Below are 19,636 nucleotides of genomic sequence, written 5' to 3'. Positions count from 1 at the left end.
AGATTTAAATCTCAGATTGTAGGTAGCATGGGCTTTCATATGTGTATGAAATGTCATTTAATTTCTTTAATCTATTTCAGCATGCGTTTTATTCTTGAAACAATACTTTGATAGTAGGTGGTATAAGTGTATTCAGTGGTTTGCAAACTATAGAATATTGCTTACTCCAAGCATCGTTAAAAAGCCCCAAACAAGACAGCAAACAAAAATAATTGAAACATGACTGCTTTAATCTAATCTTTTTTGGTTAATGAATAGCAATATTAATTATAAATGGAGGGGAAAGAAAACAAAGGTTCTGTGTAAGAGTATGCTTTAATGAGCAGGAAATGGGAGGGTGATTTTACTTGGTAAAGAGCATGGGTAGAAAGATTGGGGCAGGCAGCATAGTAGAAGAAAGTGGTGAAAAGAAGCACACTACAAAGAAGAACTGGTGATGAAATATGTGAGGTTTGGAAAGACTAAGAAAAGGGAATCAAATAGAATTAAGTTCGAGAAGTGGGAAGCTAAAAGTAAAAAAGCACAAACTTGTAATGCAAAGCCTGCACACACAGGATTTAAATGTGAAACTTGTATCATCAAGTAGTAAAAGAAGAAAGACAGACTAGCAAGCTAAAGCAGAGGACTGGCTGCAGATTCCAGAGAGTGGAGGATAGTTCCCTTTTCACAGGCAGGGTGTGTGCAAGAAGCAAATAGGGTTTTCAGGGCTGTGGGGGGTTTCTGTGCTCTTGCAGAAGAGGCTGCGCTTGAGCCTTGTGATGCATTGCTCTGTAGGGAGAAGGAAAGAGGCAGAGCTCTCATTTTCATGCCTGCCTGGACACTGATGGCACTGAGTAGACAGAGGAGGGGGATGAAGGGGGGAGGGAGGGCAGGGAAGCAGCTGCCTGCTCTCAGTGGTCTTTGAATGATGTTACCTGATAGACCGTGAGCTCACAACGTGACTGAAGGATCTTCCTGGAGACAGCAGCAGAAATTGTAGCAGCAGGGTGGGTCACCTGGCCAACAGGTAACAGGGACAGGAGAGCTGGGAATGATAGAGGATGCAAGAATTTGCTTTTTTCACTAGATTAGAGTGAATATTAGAGGATAATAGAATATTTTATAGCACAAGTGATTTCTAATAAAATTAGAAGAGAGCTTAAAGATTAAAAGGTAGTGGCTGGGTGTTGATACTGGTGGGTAACTGCTAGCAAGGTTGAATGAGGTGGAAGAAATGAGCTCAGAAATACATTACTGAAAGTCATGGTTAGTAGAAGAGATTCTTCAAAGATGTGGAAGAGGAAAAGTATATTTTAGATAACCAGATGATGATGAGGGGACATCTGGCAATGTAGAAAGTTAATGACCAGGGTCAGAAGCCCAGGAAGGTAAGACAAAGTTTACAGGTACATGTAGAAAAGTATGGAGATTACTGGAGGTGCCTGATGTTAGGATCTTGTGTGCTAAAGGAGCTCTATCAGAGACAACTGGCAGAGCCTGACGGAAACACACTTGAACAAAGACTGAAATTTTTTTCAGTCAATGCCAGATCAAAGGCATTAATCAGTGAGAGAAAGTAATCTGACCAAGAGATGTATGCAGGGTTTTTCACACAATTTATCTGAGCTGCCAAAAAATGTTGGAGATAGAGGATTGATAAAAATCAAAATGGGTATGATGTAATCACAGAAGCCTGCAGGATCCAGTTTGAAGTGGGTAAGAGTAGGAGTTTTATACTGGACCAAAAGGACATAGCAAAGGTAATAAGGAATAGCACTAAAAATACTAATAGGATCAAAGGGCTAAAACTCGCTGGGGCAGGAGCTGGAGGCAGCAAGAGCAGACTTATCTTTCACAGTAGGGGTTGGGCTGCTGAAATGTGAGGGTGAGGAGGTTTGCCAGATGCGAATGAGGTACAGGGAGGAGGAAAGGAAGAGGCTGTTAGATGATGGAATTGTGGGTGGGGAAGAAGCACATTTTATCTGCTTGAAAGGAGGAAAAGAAAAGGTGCAGGGATCATTGCCACTACAATAAATCACTGAGAAACTAGCAGAGGGAGGAGGTGGGAATGAAACCCAGTGGAGGACTTTGAGAGTCAGGAGGTGATAGAGGGGGAATAAAGTGAGCATACTTAGCTGTAAGTTAAAGTTCGAGCAAGATTTGGGGAGAGAAAAAATTAATTTCGTTCTTCCCCCTGTGAAAATGCTAACTCATGGAGAAGAGCATGAGGGTAGGGGGGGTGGGGGGGCAGTGAGGGAAGTAAATCTTGGAGTAGTATGATCTAGGCATACACTAAAATAAATAAAGAAGAAAAAGAAATCAGAAGGTCTTAAATGCCTAGACTTAAGGAATGTAATAGAAGAAAGGAGGGAGTTTTTGTAAAAATAAATAAATAAGTAGGGCATCCTGCAAAGTAACCTACTTTGGGTTTGAAGTGATCATTTATCTGAGTGACTGGGTGGAGCCACTGGCATTGCAGCAATTTAACCGTGCTCAGAAAGGGATGGGAAAGAATCCTGATGTCTGCATAGACAAGAAGGAGTTAATGCTTGTCGAGCATTATTCTTATACAAATTAAGTCCAGAGCACAGCAGCAGCCTCACCAGCAGGAGCAGATGCTAGGCAGTGATGCAACCTGTGTTATTTACTTAGGCCTCTGTAGTGACCTCAGTGGCTTGCAGACAAAGGATACACATATCTGGAGGTAGGTAGCGTGCTGATACCTTCTTTATTCAGTTCTTTTTCTTTTATTGTGAACAAGCTCATCTTGTGTGGAGCAACAGTGTATTTTTAGCGTGGTTTCAGGAGGCAGGGGAAGGAAGCCCCCAAAGAACTGATTGAGGTTTGTGTCTGGGTTTGTACCCAAATTACCAGGAACGTTTAGAAGCCATGATGCGCCGGTCCCTCGAACGCAGCCAGCAGCTGGAACAGAAGCAGAAGCGATGGTCGTGGGGAGGAGCACTGGCTGCAGGCTCAGGAGGCAGAGATGGTAAGTGAAACAGGCTGCCTGCATTGCAGATCTGGAAGTGCAAAATGCATGAGACTGTGGAGATAGTAAGTATGATGGGTTTATAGTTAGGGTGGTACTGCCTTGGGGCGTGAGTAAGTGCTTTGTAATTGCTTGCCGGGCTTCCTCTCCCTACTACCTTCTGTGGAGACAGGTTCCTCCTAACTTTAGGAATGCAGATAATTTTAATAGAGTAACCAGAATCTATTTGGAGGATGCTAAATGCTAAAATTAAAATTGATGCACTGTCTCCCTTATTAGCTTCTTACACATTGTCTTCCCATGCACACAGTTAGCAAATTTAATATTCACCGAAGGACTGAGTGCTGTCTAAGGCTTGCAGAAGATGATCTGTTTTTGTTTGGTACTGATGGGAATGTCTAGATGAGTATGCAGCATGTGCAGTTTAAAATAGTTTGGGTTTTTTCCCCACGTACATTCTGTTATTGCTATTTTTGCTTTGGCTTCAGAGGAAATCCTTTTTATTACATAATGAGTCATGTGCTGCTTTTGTATTTCAGAAAGATGCATGTTTTCTCTTTCAAATCATACAATTTATTTGAATTTGTCGAGTTTGAATAAACTGATGTTGTAGGGAAAAACATCCATGTTTTGGGTGTTGATGAAATATAACAATTACTCTCTTTTAAACAGTGTGTAAGTATACTTAACTCTGTTAACAGACAAACTCTGTTTCATATCATAGTTTTCATGATGCATCATTTAAAAAGCCAGGAAATTTCATTTATATAATGATGAGAAAAGTCCCTTATGCTTTGAGAAAGAAACCAGTTTTCTTTGTGATGCAGTTTGTGCTTAATTCCAGCTCCCCCAACTTATTCAGTAATTTCTTTCACCTCTTTTTTGCTCTGATTTCTCTGCTGTATAGGTGAATCAGAAAATACCCCACCCCCTGTTCTAGGTTTAGCTGCCAACACCCTTCCTCCAGACCCTGTGACCTCTACTGCTCCTGCTGATTCCTTCAATGGTATTTCAGAGAATCACAGTACCATCGTGTCTTGTTTATAACTGTTCTAATCACTGTAATCCATCCACTGATCTTGTTCTTCCTAACCACTGTTTTCTTATCATTTCAGTCTGGTACTCTACAGCATTACCCTTAGTGATGTAGACCAGTGTCTTTTAATTTCCTTTTAATTTTTGCCATGGTGGAGCAGTGCATGCCTCACATTCCTGCACAGTAGAGGCATTTCATGGTTTTCTCAGTAACTGTAGACTTCTACTGCTCAGATGCTCATGTTTGTTAATTCTGCAGGTGCTCTGTGTATGTGTGTATAATTGTACATATATTTGACAGTTCTAATGGACATGCACAGGTGCTGTTGAGAAAAATTTCAGTTGCACAGTAAGAAAATGTGTTATGATGACTATGTTTCATCAAAACAGCCCTCTTTTTCCATCTCAAGGGCCATGTTCTGCAATATTTTAAGAACAAATAAATTTGGTATAAACAGCCATGTTATGTTTTCAGCCTCCTGAAATGAATTTTGGCCAAGCTGGTATTTGTAGCAAACTCAAGTGGTTGACTTTGTTTAAGCAATCATGTTTTATATTGTTCAGTTATCTTTTTTCTGCAGGGTTTTATTTGTGGTTTGTTGGGGTTTTTTAAATTATTATTCCCATAAAAGGATTCTGAAGTAGATGAGTCCTCCAAAATTACAAATGGATTGCATAGAGGATTTCTAATCTTGATTGTAAATGTACTTGGCATTTTGAAAAGAAAACACAGCCTGTGCTTTTGAGAAGTAGGTTCCTTCTGTCCCTCACAGGAGGAGTTAAGCTTGGCGATTGCTCCTGCAGAATTCAGAGTAAACATTGTTCTGCCTATGATCTCACAGAACTATTATTTCTGTGCAAGCAGATTCAATTTTTTTACTAATTATTGTTCATGTGCAAAGGTATTTGCCTGTGCAACTGATGTTTTGCAGCATACCATCATTATATGTGCTTTTTTAAAAAAAGCAAATGTAGTGAATTGTATTGTTTACTGTAGTATTGGAGGCAAATCTTGGAATCCCCACTAAGTCAATGATTAGATTGACATAACAGGGAATGCAGTGACTTAGAAGGTGCAGAGTTAGGGCCACATATATGTCTCGAGCGGAAAATATTTTTGGGTTTTTAAAGAAATAAAATTTGAATGTAAGGGACAAAGCATCTGTGTTTTTAGCTTCTGAGTATCAGATAGTGATCATCATGTACTAGTACTCTGTAGTAATGCCTGAGAAACATTTCTCTTTCATTCAGTTGAATAAATGCCAACGTAGGAAATGGGTATTGTGCTCAAACAGACTTTGTCATATGGTATTTCAGAAAAGCAGAGGTCTATTTTTTTTTTCCTAATTCTTCACAAGCACAAAAACCTGAAGCCAAATGGCTGATGCCAGCTCAGTCATTAAAACAGTTAGATCTCATACAGATACAGATGTTGGTTATTTCATTTTCTTAGAGTAATATCTGATGTAAGCCTCAGCTCTTCCAGACTGAAGTTAGGGAAGAGGGGGAATGATTTTGAGTTCAGAGCTGTCATGTGTGCAGTTTGTTTTCTTTGGGGAACTTCATGCTTGTGTTGGTATTGAGTGTCTTGTATCAGAATAGCTTCACTCCTTCAGACCTGATATATAATTATTTATCAGTGCTAGTATTAAAATAGCATGTTGTGAAACTAGAATGTTTAATTCACAGCAGAAAAGTTGCATGCCAAAGCATTTGTCACAGGGTGCTGGTCCTCAGCTGTCAGAAAGAGCTCATCTCATGCCCAGCTCAGTTCTATGATCAGTGCAAGGGCCACGAGTACAAATGCAAGGTTAATTTTTGGAGTTTATCAACATTGTGGTGTGAATACAAATATCTCCAATGCATTTCTCTGCAGCATGTGACAAACTTTCAGCTTCTACGATGAATCTGCCAAAGCAAATGGAGTCGCCCATCAGTAAACGCCTCTCGTCCTCCACAGCGGCCATAACGCATTCCCCTGACAGAGGCAAGTGAACGTGCTGGTCTCCTGCCAGCATAAACTCTCCTTCTGCTTAAAGCACTGCTGTCCATAGAGCTTTGTGGTTTGCTTCTTCTGTTATTCAAAGGAGCTCAAACATCTGAGAGATTCTGTATTAATAACATGGTCCTGCAGCCTGTCCCAAGGCTGTACTGCTGTGCTGGAGATCATAGTCCAGCAACAAATGCCGTGGGTTTTTTACTGATTCTTTTCCAAATATGGATACTCCAGCAAACAGGCTTGTACAGTCTTGTGATTGCAGCAATTCCGTATAACTGTACTGGTTGTGACCTCCTAGCAAAATAAGAGAAAAAAAGCAAACCAAAGGGGTGGCCTGCCAGTAGATATGGGGTGTTCCATCAGCAGAGTCTCATCTCCCAGATGAGTCACCTGGGAGATTTCAATCTGGTGACCAGAGTTGTAGAGCCTATTAATTTCTTATGAAACTCTGATCCCCAAGAGACTCTGCAAAAGATGATCATCTTGTAGGATTAGTGGTTGCTAAACACTACAAAGAAGACTGAAGGGTTTGTCTTACTGTGAACTCTTTGGATTTTTTTAGGTTTATTTTGTGTTTGCTTTTTTTCCTTTTATCCCACTTTTTTTTATAGTCTAATGGGAAAAAAATATATTTACTGAAATAAATTACTATGTAGGCTTATTTCTAGAATGAAAAAGAGAAGGTAAATTTATCTTACTTTTTTAATTACTTAAGCTCATGAGTAGCTTTGAGGTTATTATGACAGATGGCTATATGTATATGCAATAGGAACATCTATAAATACGTCTTATATAGTTGACACATTTATGGAGTAGGAAGTAATGCAGGGATATTGTATAAATAAGACTTACGTAATGTGGTGAGATGGCAGATTTCAAATGCAGACCCAGCACGGGTGGCACATCAGTGAGCAGCTGCACTGTTCTACCAAGTGTTTTACCTTTCCTACTGAGGAAGAAGACAAACCTTTTTTGTGCTGAGTCATGAAAGCAACCATTTTGCAGAATGGAACATGCCTCTGAGTAAAAACAAAATACAACATGATCTTAACCTTACTCTGTGTTATGTCTAAGTGGGAAACTTAAAACAGTGGAGAAATGAGAAGGTTTTTTTCAGAGGGAATGAAAATTATCTTCAAGTATTTTAAATCTCAAAGTTTAGGTTTTTTTGGTCATTTCATTAATCATTTCATCATTTTGTTTCAGTTATTTTAATGTGACATTGTTTTGTTTCTTTGCATCTTAAATTTTATTTTATTTGCTCCCATCCTTCAGCTCACCGCATGCATCTTAGTCCAATGGAAAACTTTATTGTTTCTCGACTGCTGACTCCCACACAGTCATCTTTAGCCAGAAGCAGAAGTACATTAATGCTTTCTGAGCAGTACAATACTCCAGGTAAAAATGTGACTTCCTCACTTTCAATCTACTGAAGTAAGTTTTCAGCTGCATTTATGTAGCTGCTGGAAGAAATGGAGTACTATGAAACAATTGACAATTTACAGGGTAGTATAAAATCAATGATGAACTAAGTTGTTTCAGATAGCAGTGTATTTAAAATCTTTGAAAAGCACATTATCTTGTCTGTGCTGTTCTAAATATCTATTTTAGAAAAAAAAAATCATTAAAACTGCAGACTGTCATAAAAAATGAATATATTCATTTAAGAAACTAGTTTTTAGACAAGGATGTGACAATTCTCAGAGGCTTTGATTGATTTATTAATGTCAACCCCATCATACCCAAATAGTATGTAGAACAAAAATCCCAGTGCACCATTGAGTCTTAATTATTTTTGCCAGGGTTTGAGGTTCTATCTGTTAAATGTATTTTTTTGCCTTTAACTGGGTGACTGTGTGTGTGTGACACATATATATATATATATAAAACAGAATATTGATAGGAAAGTGTGACTTCCAAAACTATTGATCTTTAAGGGATGATAGTTACCATTCCTATGTGTAAAGGGTATACTAATAAAACCATTATTTTGCAAACATCTACAAAAATCATGTTTCCCATCCTGCTAATACATAGGCAAGTGCCTGACTTTGAGTAGTTTCTACTTATAAAGCCTTACCTAGTCATAGCATTCGATGAAGCAAGACAAAAGTTTAACAGCCCTTTTTACTTTTAATAGAACAAACAAACAAAGCATCTCAAAGCGTGCACTCAAATGCCTGTCTGCGAAAGGGAACACTTTTCCAGGATTAAACTATTTAGATGATGAAAGACATCATCTTTATGATGAGTGTTTTCACACATTTTGGTTAAAATAGGTTTAAGTTCTGCATCTGTGCTTTTCATGCAAAGCTATTTTAAAATTAATTGCTAAGTAAACCTACTTTCCCTTGTGTGTTACTTCTCTGTTCAGTGCATAGGGACACTGATATTGAATGCCTCTAAAATTGCTTCCCTTATTTCTACATTAAAAACAGCCCCTACTGGAAGCAGAAATGTTTTCATATAGTACTTGAGAGAGTTCCCAGTTTGCTTAATGCTCAGGGACCACCTACTGCCAGAGTGAGCAAAACCCAACTCAAAATTAGATCCGTACATTCTGCTTAAGATTTTGTGCTGAATTACTGAGGCCACCTATGGATGATTTTTTCTGTCTTGTGTTTGGTTTGATATCAGAGAAATCAAAAAGGATGATCTTTGTCCTTCCTCACTCATTTTGTTTGTAAACTCACAGGTTTATCTCTCTTCATCACAGGATCTTTAAAATAATACACTGGCATGTCTGACAAGAGTGCAATTTGTTCTGCAAACTGCTTTTTCATTGAGCTGAAACAGGGCAACTGATTTTGGGAACAGCTTTTAGAACAAGCATCCTCTTGTCATTTCCCCACAAGACAATCAGGCTTGTAGCACAGTTTGCAAACAGCAATCTCAGAGGCCATTGACATTTTTTCAGTAATTGCCAGCAAAATAGTTGAGGGACATTTCCCATTTGTCATGTACTTTTCATCATAGAAGTAGCTTTGTGAACAGGGAAGAGGGATCATCCTTTCCAAGAGCTCATACTGTGCCTCCTGTCATTATGCTGGGGTCAAAATTGCTCTGCTACTGCATTTTCTGTAAGCTTAGAAATGAGGAGCCTCAGTTTCAGACTCTACAGCAAGACATTATTAAGGTCACTCAAAGTCAAGGTATTAAGGCAAACAGTTGTTACTGGGTGCATAATTAATTCTTTTAACAGTTGAAGCAAAAATATTTCTCTTAGACACCTTTTACGTTTTTGAACATTTTTGTTAATATACAGTGACCTTATGCCAGTTGGCTGGAAAGTGAGTCAAGGAATTCAAAGGTCCAGTTAAACTTCAAATCATTCAAAAAGGCTCCACAAAAATTTATTAGGGCTGCCTCCAATAAAATTTTTTTGAATGTGACTCTCTTTACAGTAGTGCATAATTACTACTTTTTCAAAGTCAATATCCCTCCTGACTTTGACTAAAATTGGAAACACTCTATCATTTGATTGCAATTAGTGTCTGTCATTGATAAACATATACTCTGTTGATTGTTCTACATGTATGTGAAAGTTCCATCTTAGAAGGCAATATGAACAAAATCTGGAGTAAAATACCCCATTTTAAAAAGTCTTGTTCATATTGCATATAAAAAAAAGTTGCCCTGTAAGCTGTAATGCATGTGTCACACTCAAATTGATGTTTCCCTCAAATATAAAATAACTGAAATACCTACAGCAGCATTTAGTTTAGGTTTGGGCAATTTTTTTGTTAATTTGTCTGATTAAATATTTGAGAAAGTAATTAACGTATTTAGGAGCCTCTGCATGTTTAGGATTTAAAAAAGATAAAACTCCTATGCTTTCCTTACCTTTCCTGTTTTGTAGTATGTGTTCAAAAGTCACCCAACTAGCATTATCTGCTTACCCTTTTTATTATATGCAAAGGAAGCTGGACTTCTTAGAAGAAAAAAGAGTTACAGTATTAGTCAGGTAATTCAAAAGGTATTTGAGTAAAAGAACAATATTTTAGAGATGATTTCTTCCTATGAAATGTTTCAGTTGAGACATTTTTAATAAACATGGGATCATGTTGAATTCATCATATGTGATATTTTAAAACACCAAAAAACACTTTAAAACTAACTTTGAATGTTGTAACATAAAAGTATGCTGTTTTCTCCCCTCCTTTACTTCCTCTATCTGTGCTCCCTTTTGCTCTTGCTATTGTACTATAACTCTTTAGTATTCCATATCTGTCCTCGTGTAGCACCAGCTAGTCCTCTTAAATCTCCCTACAAGCCTTCCCCCACCCGAAGCACCGACAGGAAAAAGGCAACTTCACCCTCCACTGCCAATGCCATGAAAGGGGCACCTGCAGCTGAAGTTACTCAGGTGAGTTTGGAATGGTTTTGATTTCACTGCTGGGTAAACTGATGCAGCTTCTGCTTGTTATCATTCCCTTTACATGAATACAAATGAAGTGCTTCTCCTGCTATATGAACCAGCATTAGAAAAGTAATCCCTGCCAACACCGGTTCCCTTTGTGCTCCTGTTAAGGAGCATTTTAATATCTTCTTCCTCCTGGGCATCCGTGTTAAGTGCTGGTATTGGAACACCAACACCCCTGTTTTCAGAGAACTGAGGCACTGAAGTGTATGTTTTTGGACTTCCTTGTAACTTCTGGGAATGGGGATGACAAATATTATTCCCCCCTGAGTATGACTATCCAGTCTCACTCGTTAATGAGCAAGCTACATATATTTTAGAACCTCCCCAAGTGTATTGATAATGCCTCTGTTTTACACCGATTGCTGTAACTCTTTCTGTGGATGTTTTTAATGCTGTTTGCTTAAAAGATGCATTATTGATCCAGTGTAGTTTCCAGAAAAGAAAAGGCAAGTCACTCACTTCACTGAGTCTGCACAGTTTAAGGCATGCTTTAAAAAAAAATTCTGTGTTAGGGCTTTAATTCACATAAGGTCCTGTATCTAGTAATACTTAATGATAGGGGGGGATTCATGCCATCTAAATTAGCTGCAAGTGAAAGAAGCAAATATTTGTGTAGTGACAGTCTTAGGTATGATTCAGTGTTACATGCAGCAACATTTCTGTGAGATGCCTGTTTGCACTGCTGATCATGTCTAAGCAGGGGCATATGGATGATTTTGAAGATACCATCCAGTGCTACCAGTCCTCCTAAGCACTCTTGCAGAGGCTCTGGTGTGTATTACTTATCTGAAATTTGCGTGCTCTGCCCATGCAAGACAGGAGTGGGTGTGTGCTATGTCTATGTAAAATAAAAAACTATTAATAACACCTCACTTGTGAGCTGCTGTTTAAAAAGCTTTTACAAGTGTGCCGCAAATCTCTTTATATACCATCTTGCTAATAAAACAATCAAATTCATTTTTGATTTATTGATCTTAATTATGGAAATTAAAATGACCTGTGCTTCTAGACTGAGAAGATAAAGAAGGAGAAACGACCTGCAACACCTGGTTCATCATCTGGTATGGGATCTCCTCTGAGAAGGTCTGATTCTCCTGCTGCTATGTCCAGAAGATCTGCTTCACCTGCAACACCTAAGTATACCTGTCTTTTTAGTGGACTAATAACCTATGAATTTCTCATTACCTGTAAATAAGGCACAGATTCTTGAGGAACTTCCTTTGAAGTGTTGTATAAAATCTAATTAATTTTACTTGTACATACACACATATGCAGATGAGTGAGAGGAGAGGTGTGGATGATAAATCTGGTGTCTGTAATATTGTGTTAGTATCCACTAGAGACAGTTCTCTCTACCTTTCCTCAGTCTTGAGATTAGAGTGCATTTCATTATTCATATGAAATTTTATTCACATTTATTTTAAATATGGTTTTTTGTTGTTTGATTTTGAAGAAACTGCCTATATGAAAGGAATGTGAAGTGCACTCATCATGAATACTAACTAGAAATTCCAGCATTTAAAATATGCATTTCCTATTGTTGACATGACCATCTGGTGCCATAAATACACTTAACTATGTGTCATCTAAACTATTGGTTTTTACCTTTGCTCATTTGCAGACCTCTGTGGTTTTGTTGCTTTTCTTTTTTTAATGCAGACCTGTGGATCTATAGCATATCTGGCTTACTGGCAATGACTTGCTTTTCTTGATTGTCTTTTGCTGAAAACTGTATTATGTGTACCACAGCTTGAAACTCAAGGTTTCTTAGAACAGAATATTAAGTCTGGCTCTAATGTAGGAGTGTGCTAAAGTAGTCCTGGTCTACAGTACTTGCCTAATTTATTTGGCTGGTTGATTGGTTTGGATTTTTTTCCCTAGACCCTGTTTGTGGGTGCCACTTCTGTCTTGAAAATTGTCTTATTTATTTATCTTTTTAATCTGAAGCTGGCCGTATTTTGAACCAGGCTTTCTGACAGATTTCTTCTGCCTGAAAATCCAGCTGGTGTTCCTTTTCTGTTTCAGCTCTAAGGGCATAGCCCTTTAGTGGGGCATGATTTTATGTGTGAATCTGATGTTAGACAACATAAGGAAACCATCTGACTCTCAGTATTCTTTCTGGTTTAGACATCCCCTTGCATGTAACTGGGACACTGCAGTTCTTGATTTGTATTATAAGGCCACAAATTCTCAAACTTCCAATATTATATATTTAATATCATCAGATTCTGTGGTGTGAACTACATCCATTTTGTGAAAAATTGAATGAAATGCAGTGTTAATGACAATCAGCTTTCTTATTACAATTTTGAGCAGATTATTGTCTAGTAGCACCTTGCAATGTAAATTAAAACAAAAGTTTGAGCTCTAGGACTGAATATTATTCTGCAAGTACTGATACTCCCTGCTCAGAATGCATTTTTCAGTTTGATCAGCCAGTATAAGAGACAAATCAAGACACACACTAAGAGACACATTTAGTTAAGCAAAATGATTGGTGGGAAATGAAGTAGCTGAGAGTCAAGTGCTTCTTGCTGGGCAGATGAAGATTAGTGTAGACCACCAGAGATACATCCAGTGGTTAAAAGAAAAGTTCTTGGGAGACAGCTCTTCAGTGCTTCATCAGAAAGGTATGCCCAGTCTTAATTTGTAGCACTAATTTCCATAAAAGATTAGGAAATTATAGATAATTTTTTTTTCTCAGTGGTGCATATTATGATAACCTTTGTACAGTAAAATGTTTTCATGCCTACAAGGAATACTGTTTTTAGAAGCAGCAGATGCTCCATAGAGGAATTAAGAAACCTACTGGTGGGTTTCTCTGTGATTGTGAGCCACAGTAGTGATCCTTCCTTTTTTCTTCCTCCTCCTCTTTCTCAAGGGAATCTGATTCTGACCATGGCTAGAAATGTTATTAACTGAGCATTTAATCTTAATGTGGCCCAATTAGAACACCCTTCTTGACCTTTTGAGAGATACAGTAAATAGAGTTTAAATCCATGTTTATTACTGATTGCAGAAAGACTTCTGCTTCAGCACTTTCAAAACTTCCCCTCATAATTCTAAAATTAAAAAGTGCCCTAATGACCATATTTTATTATTATATAGAGATGATAATAGTAATAATATATGCATTTTTTCATATAACTCAAATTCCACTGTTAATTTTCATTGAGGAGATAAGATTATACAATCTAAAGGAAGGTTCCGAAAGCCTTACTGCCTGTATTTAAATCCACTGACCAGCAAGATCATTATCTGACATATAAGTATTATATAAGTATATGTATACAAATACTCATTGTCCTTGCAAGCCTAACAGTCTTTTACACATTTAATCTTTCTCCTTCTAGCCCACTATATGACTGAAAAAATACCTTGGAAGAAATGAGAATACATATTGTACAGCATTAGTAGTTAGTGATCCTGCATAGCACCTTTAACCTTTAAAGCTGTTGAAGAAAGAATCAAGTATGGCCAGTGATTTACATGACAATTAGTTGTATGCATTTCTTTTCTAAAGAATATGTGAATTGACATTCAAGTTTTCTTGGTATTGTTCTAGTTACTAGTTCTTCACAGTTGTCATCTTGGTTTCTGAGTAGCAGTAACTTGTCTTCTTAATGTATTATTTAATTATTTATTAAATAAAAAGCTCTTTTTATCATGGTAAAGTAACTGAAACAGGATCAAACAAGGCAATAAAACTTCAGCCTAAAGAGACACACTGATTAATGGTAGAAGAGAGTTGCAGTAATTGCATAAATAAAATACTAATCTTTTGAATGGGCAAGTTTTACTGAGAAAGCATAGAAGGTCAGCCCAAAAACATAACAGCTGAGATGAGTGAACAGGTATAGATGTAAAAAGGAGAAAAGGGGAAAAAAATAAAAATATGCTGAACAATTAAAAGTGGGGAAGGAATTCAAAATTTGATGTTATTTGGAAAAATAAATATATCAATAAATGTCATAGAAAGAAATCCAAGACTATTGTTTTGAATCTTAATGTGGATCAGCTGACTAAGATGAAAGTTAATGGATTAGAGAGTTTGAACAATTGAGAAACTGTCTAATTTTTTTCAATTACTATTGTATACTGATGGTGTAAAGTTCTCATTTTCTTTAAATGTTTCACAAGATCAATAATAACAGGATGAGGGGTTTGGGTAATTTTTTGTTTTATGCTTCATCTTTGAAGATCTATACATTAATTGGTTTATTCTTCCAGCATCCCTCAGAGAATAGGTAAGTGTGTTTTCTTATAGATCAGGAAGGCAATAAAGCCTGTGTCCTTCACATGCCTTTGGGTAAATAGTCCCTAAATAAATCAATGGCATCTGACTGAATCAAGGAAGTAGGATTTAGTTGTAAGTGTCTTCAGATGAACCCTAGCATAAGGCAGTGAATAAAAATCGAAAGCTCTGACAAGCCTCTCTGTCACATTCTTTTGCCAAAGCCCAACCTCATGAGAGAAGGAGAAAGGGGAAAGGGCAAGGTGACTGATGAGTGGTGCTGCTGATTGGTGGTGGTTCATGTTTCCTTTCTAGATGTCAGACTGGTCATTGTCCAGTCCCCCTGTAGCCTGGGGGAAACATTTTTGATGTCAGAAATGTGCATGCTCAGTCAAATTGCAGAGTACTGATGGAATATGAACATAAACTAGTACCAAAAAAAGTGCCTCCCAAACTCATAAAATGTTTAAAAATGAGTTATTGGCAAGGTGTCTGATATGGTGAATTACCCACAGAAGTAGCTTCTGTCCTGCAGTGATCCATTTTAGATTTTATTTTATATGTGCTACATTTACTACCCTTGGTTTTTGTTCTGACTTGGAAAGATAAAAACAATGGATAGAATGTTGGATCAAGAGTATTTTGAGTGATTTTTCAGCAGTTAGCTAGATAACAGGCCAGTTCACCAATTTGAAACATCTGTAATAATGCAGCTATTAAAAAATCTATTCTACAGACCTATACTGAGTTTCTTCTCTTTTAAGAAATGTGAAAGAGAAATTAATCTTGTTTTGGCTAAAAAAGATCAAAACTAAGAGTGAAAAAAAAAAACCTGCTTTTGATAAAGTGTCACAGAGCAAAAATGTCGGAACCCGGAAATAGCTTGTGATCAGAGCAATGGCAGAAAGCAGGCTTGAGAACATGCAGGTCCTTGGTGTGATTTCACCAGAATTTTTGTTGAATTAATGGAGAGAAAGTGGAAAAATAATGCAGCTCTGGCATTGCTGAAGATTTCTGATTTACAGTCAGCCTCATAACCAGTGACCTGCCATGTCACTGCTTTTCAGGAGAGCACGCTGTTCCCTGCCCTGCTGTTTATGGCCAGAGCTGGATGTGACCTCTGATTTGTGTGCTACATGTGCTTTATTTTCTGTGCTTAGCAAAAGTAAGCTCAGAACCCCTCATATGCTTTTCCTGATATATTTTTCTGCAGAATGGACTATCCCTTTTGTAATTACATAGGAGCCATTGTATTCAGAATCAGTGGATCCTCACACCTGATAGATGTTCTAGCAGTGCATGTAGGGGGCAGCTTCTTTCATGCTGCCCCCATGTCAGCTCAGGGCAGGTAGGTGAGAAAATTACTGTCTTCTTGAAGAGAAGAAGGTGCTTCTGGATTTGTTCCCCTGTAAAATCCAGTTACTGAGAAGTAGTAAGTTGTCTGACAACTGGCATGCTACCACGTCTTAGATTTTAGTGATTTGCCATCTTAATTCTCTAATCCTTATCAGGCATAATTCTGTGTTTCCCACTTTCTTATCATGGTTTAAACCTAAATAGGCTCCTATACAAGTGATTATAAGGTTTTTTTCTTAAGAATTCCATTATCCTGCTTTTTCAATCAAGTTTGGCTCTTTCTGGTGTTAAGCAGCATAACATAAATACTAATTAGAAGGAGTGTTTTTCCAGTAACAATTCTGCCTGTGTCAAGGAATGTTAGAGATGCTAAGTTGGGAGTATGTTTTAAACACAAGGGGGAAAACAATGTTGATTTAATACTTTCTACTGGCATCCAGTAAATTATATAAAAATTCTGAAAAAATACTCTTATTCTTGATGGACTTTCTCAGCTTTGCACTTCACACACTGCACTATTCTCATCCTTGCAGTAATCAGTCTTTTCTATTTTTCTCACTTGTAGCTACTTTATATGAAACTCTACTATTTTCTTGTTGCTCTTGTCTAAGAGCCTATAGTGGTTTTGGTAAAAAAAGAAAAATTACTGTATGTCAAAAAGTTCAAAGATGCAATACCTAAATAATCTATTCAGCTTTCTAATCCACCAGCTGAGTTGTACAGCCAGTCTGCTCTAATGCCTATGCAGTGCAAGATATGTGGCTCTCATGACTAGACTCCTTCCTGCCAACCTCTTTGATTGTCATGTCTTTATTAGAGAACAATTACTTCTCTACGAATACTGAGAATGACTCAGCCTTAGTTATTAGCCTGTTCTGCTCCTTCTGTCATAACAAGTTACATCAAAAGCATTGCAAGGAACGTGTGGTAAAGTAGGAAATGTGAACCAAAGACAGCAAGAAGGGACTCTGCTTTGAAGAAGTGTCTAATTAGCAAGAAGCACCCTCTGTGCTGCAGAGAAACATGAGAAAAATGTTTTCTCTTTATTTATATTTCTATGAAATGCAGTTGGAAGTGACTGTAATGATGAGACATGTGAGATGTACTCGTGTAGGCAGGGCCTAAAAATCTGCCTTTGCTTTCAGAAGGACCTGGAAATCCATTTATAGCCTGAAGAGCAATCTAAGACAATGCTAAAACGAGATTTGGTCAACACAACCAAACTTATTGGCTTCTCCCATTGCTGTTTTTTTCAGTTACTCAATCAGACTTGCCTGTTCACATCTTCCAAAGCCTTTTTCTGTCATGGAACAGCAGGAGTCATGGGTGGCAGCAGGACAGGCAAGGATAGGGACCTTGCCCACAGCATCCCACCCCAAAGCAAGCAAAAGTAAAGTGAGCAGGATCACCCAAGAGCCCAGCAACAAAGGCCTTACTGAGGCAAGTCCAAGGACAAACCAGGACATCATGTCAGGATCAGCAGGTTAGGAAGCCAAGAAGAACAGGCTTACCTACAGCTGAGCTCAGCCAAGGACCAAGGGCAAGGATCTGAGCTGACAGGGAGCTCCTGGGCTGGGGGCACCCGAGATGAACTTCAAATTTAGTTGGGTGCTACTCCTACTCCAAAAGCCTGAGGGCTTTTGGAGTGGTGGCTTTTTCTGTGGTGGCTCTTCAGTAGGAGTAAGAAGGTAGGGATGGTGCAATACTCTGCAGTGTTTTCCTCCCCACAAACCAGGCAGCTCTGAGTGAGCTCCTTGTATTCTAACGTCTCTGCCTCTTTTAAATGCAGTCTGATATGGTAGAAAAGAACAATTTCTTTCTACAGAATTCATGAGTTTGGGGAGGAGTTGAAAGATGTCTTATTTTTATTGTCTGCTCTGTAATGCAAATGCTGTTCTGGTTATAATAGTCTCTCACCACACAATACTATAGTTAGGTCTATACAAAACTTGCCACTCCAGTCCATTAATTTTGAGCTGTTGTTCATGTTTTTCATGCTTGTGGTCTGCCAGAATGAGTGTATAGTCCAGAAAGCGTGTTATAGTATATGAAACTCTATATTGTGTAGATGAAAAAAGTGATAAGGGATAATACATGTATATCATAATTGCATACCCAGGAAGAAGGTTAGAAATAGATGTGTGATGTTCACTTTAATGTAAGATAATTTATTCTAATGAGACACACATAAATCATTATTTTAAGATTGTAATCTCTTTATTCTTATACTACTTAGTCACACATCCCAGCCTTTCTTAATGTTACAAGTGCTAGTTACTGGTGTTATATAAATAATGGATGGTGTTTATGTGTAGTTTTATGTTTCCTGGTAATCTGTTCTCTTTGTGTGCACCAATTTTCAGTGAATATCAGGTATCTTTACCCTTCCACTTTCCCAGAACTGACTTCAGGGTTATCACTTCACCTGAAGTGTGCAACAGCCAGATGAGCAGTGGGCTGCATTGCTGCTGTGCATTGCCATCACAAGTACAACTTGTGAAAGATTGCAGGGGCTGAGTTTGGAGTCTGGAGTCTGTTGTGTTAGTGCTGAAAAAAGCACTAACTCAAAGAGTGTTGGTGACAATATAATGGTTTGATTCATTCTGTTTCTTTCCGTAGTACCCAGCCTTACCTTTGTATATACTGGTATTTGGTGCTTTTTTGGAAAATCAGATACTGTTTGAAAAAGACCATGGCTGGGAAGGTGGAATTCAGATGAAAGCAGCGCTCTATAGCTCATTATAATTTTTATAGACAGAGAGCAGCTGTAGCTTTGGTTTACATGTTGAGAATGACTAGAAACAGTAAAGCTGATGAAATTCTTTTGAAATGGTCATGACTAAAATAGTTGGTTTAGGTAGTCCACAATTCCTCTCTCTCACCTAGACCTTAGACAGTGTTATAGTTTATTTTAATGAGAATTTTCTGTAATCATGTGCACTTCCATGTCAATTCCATGCATTTTATGTTCTGATGGTATCCAGGTGGTTCTTTTCTGTATTGTGCAAAACAGCTGATACTCCTCTGTAGCCAGAGACAAGAAAGAATGAGAAATGTGAAGATGGAGTTTGTTTCCAAGCTATGTAACATCTGGCCTTGTTTGATTTTTGTTTTGCCTCATCAGGACAGTTGCAAAGACTTATCCTCAGTCTCCTAAAAACACCAAACAATATCCAGCTTCTCCTGTAAAGCATCGTGCCACTTCCAGTCTCAGCCAGGAAACACCTAAAAAGAAAGCAGACAAGGAGAAGGAAAATGCCAGTCACCTGAAGTCCCCAGGAGCACGGGCTGATGATGTGGGCCAGGTGGCTCCTGAGAAGCACATGCCTTCTGCTGGAAAGGCTGAGCACAGTGAAGGTGAGGCTTACTGCAAGATGTTAGTGCAAAATACCATGGGTCCCTGAGACTTTTAAACAGTGATGAGCTGTTCTTTTCATGAAGCTGCTCAGTCACAGGCTTATGAGAATGTGTAAAGATACCTACTGGAACCTGTGAATACTGTTTTCACTAATGTACCAAAAGCCCTTGTTAATGAGGATGTGAAAATGCTGACATCCAGAGATGCCCTTAACTATTCCATCTTCTCTCTGCTGAAAAGGCTGAAGTGTGATTTTAAAAAGG

At 38.1% G+C, this 19,636-nt stretch overlaps 1 protein-coding gene across 3 annotated transcripts in view; it reads left to right on the top strand.

Annotated features, from left to right (window-relative positions):
* MAP7D2 (MAP7 domain containing 2) overlaps positions 1-19,636 on the top strand; it is an 80,206-nt gene that overhangs the window by 51,194 nt on the left and 9,376 nt on the right. Inside the window, exons 4-10 of one of the 3 annotated variants that reach the window (XM_056496321.1) lie at positions 2,854-2,968; positions 3,876-3,974; positions 5,880-5,990; positions 7,278-7,400; positions 10,220-10,368; positions 11,435-11,562; positions 19,140-19,372. In XM_056496321.1, the coding sequence (XP_056352296.1) occupies positions 2,854-2,968; positions 3,876-3,974; positions 5,880-5,990; positions 7,278-7,400; positions 10,220-10,368; positions 11,435-11,562; positions 19,140-19,372 (958 nt within the window). The remainder of the gene's footprint in view (positions 1-2,853; positions 2,969-3,875; positions 3,975-5,879; positions 5,991-7,277; positions 7,401-10,219; positions 10,369-11,434; positions 11,563-19,139; positions 19,373-19,636) is intronic. The other 2 variants (XM_056496331.1, XM_056496338.1) reach the window with 2 other exon arrangements.

The sequence above is a fragment of the Oenanthe melanoleuca genome, chromosome 1, assembly GCF_029582105.1.
Source record: "Oenanthe melanoleuca isolate GR-GAL-2019-014 chromosome 1, OMel1.0, whole genome shotgun sequence".
NCBI lineage: Eukaryota > Metazoa > Chordata > Aves > Passeriformes > Muscicapidae > Oenanthe > Oenanthe melanoleuca.
Note: the sequence above shows the minus strand (reverse complement) of the source record. Positions and strands in the feature narration are given on the sequence as shown.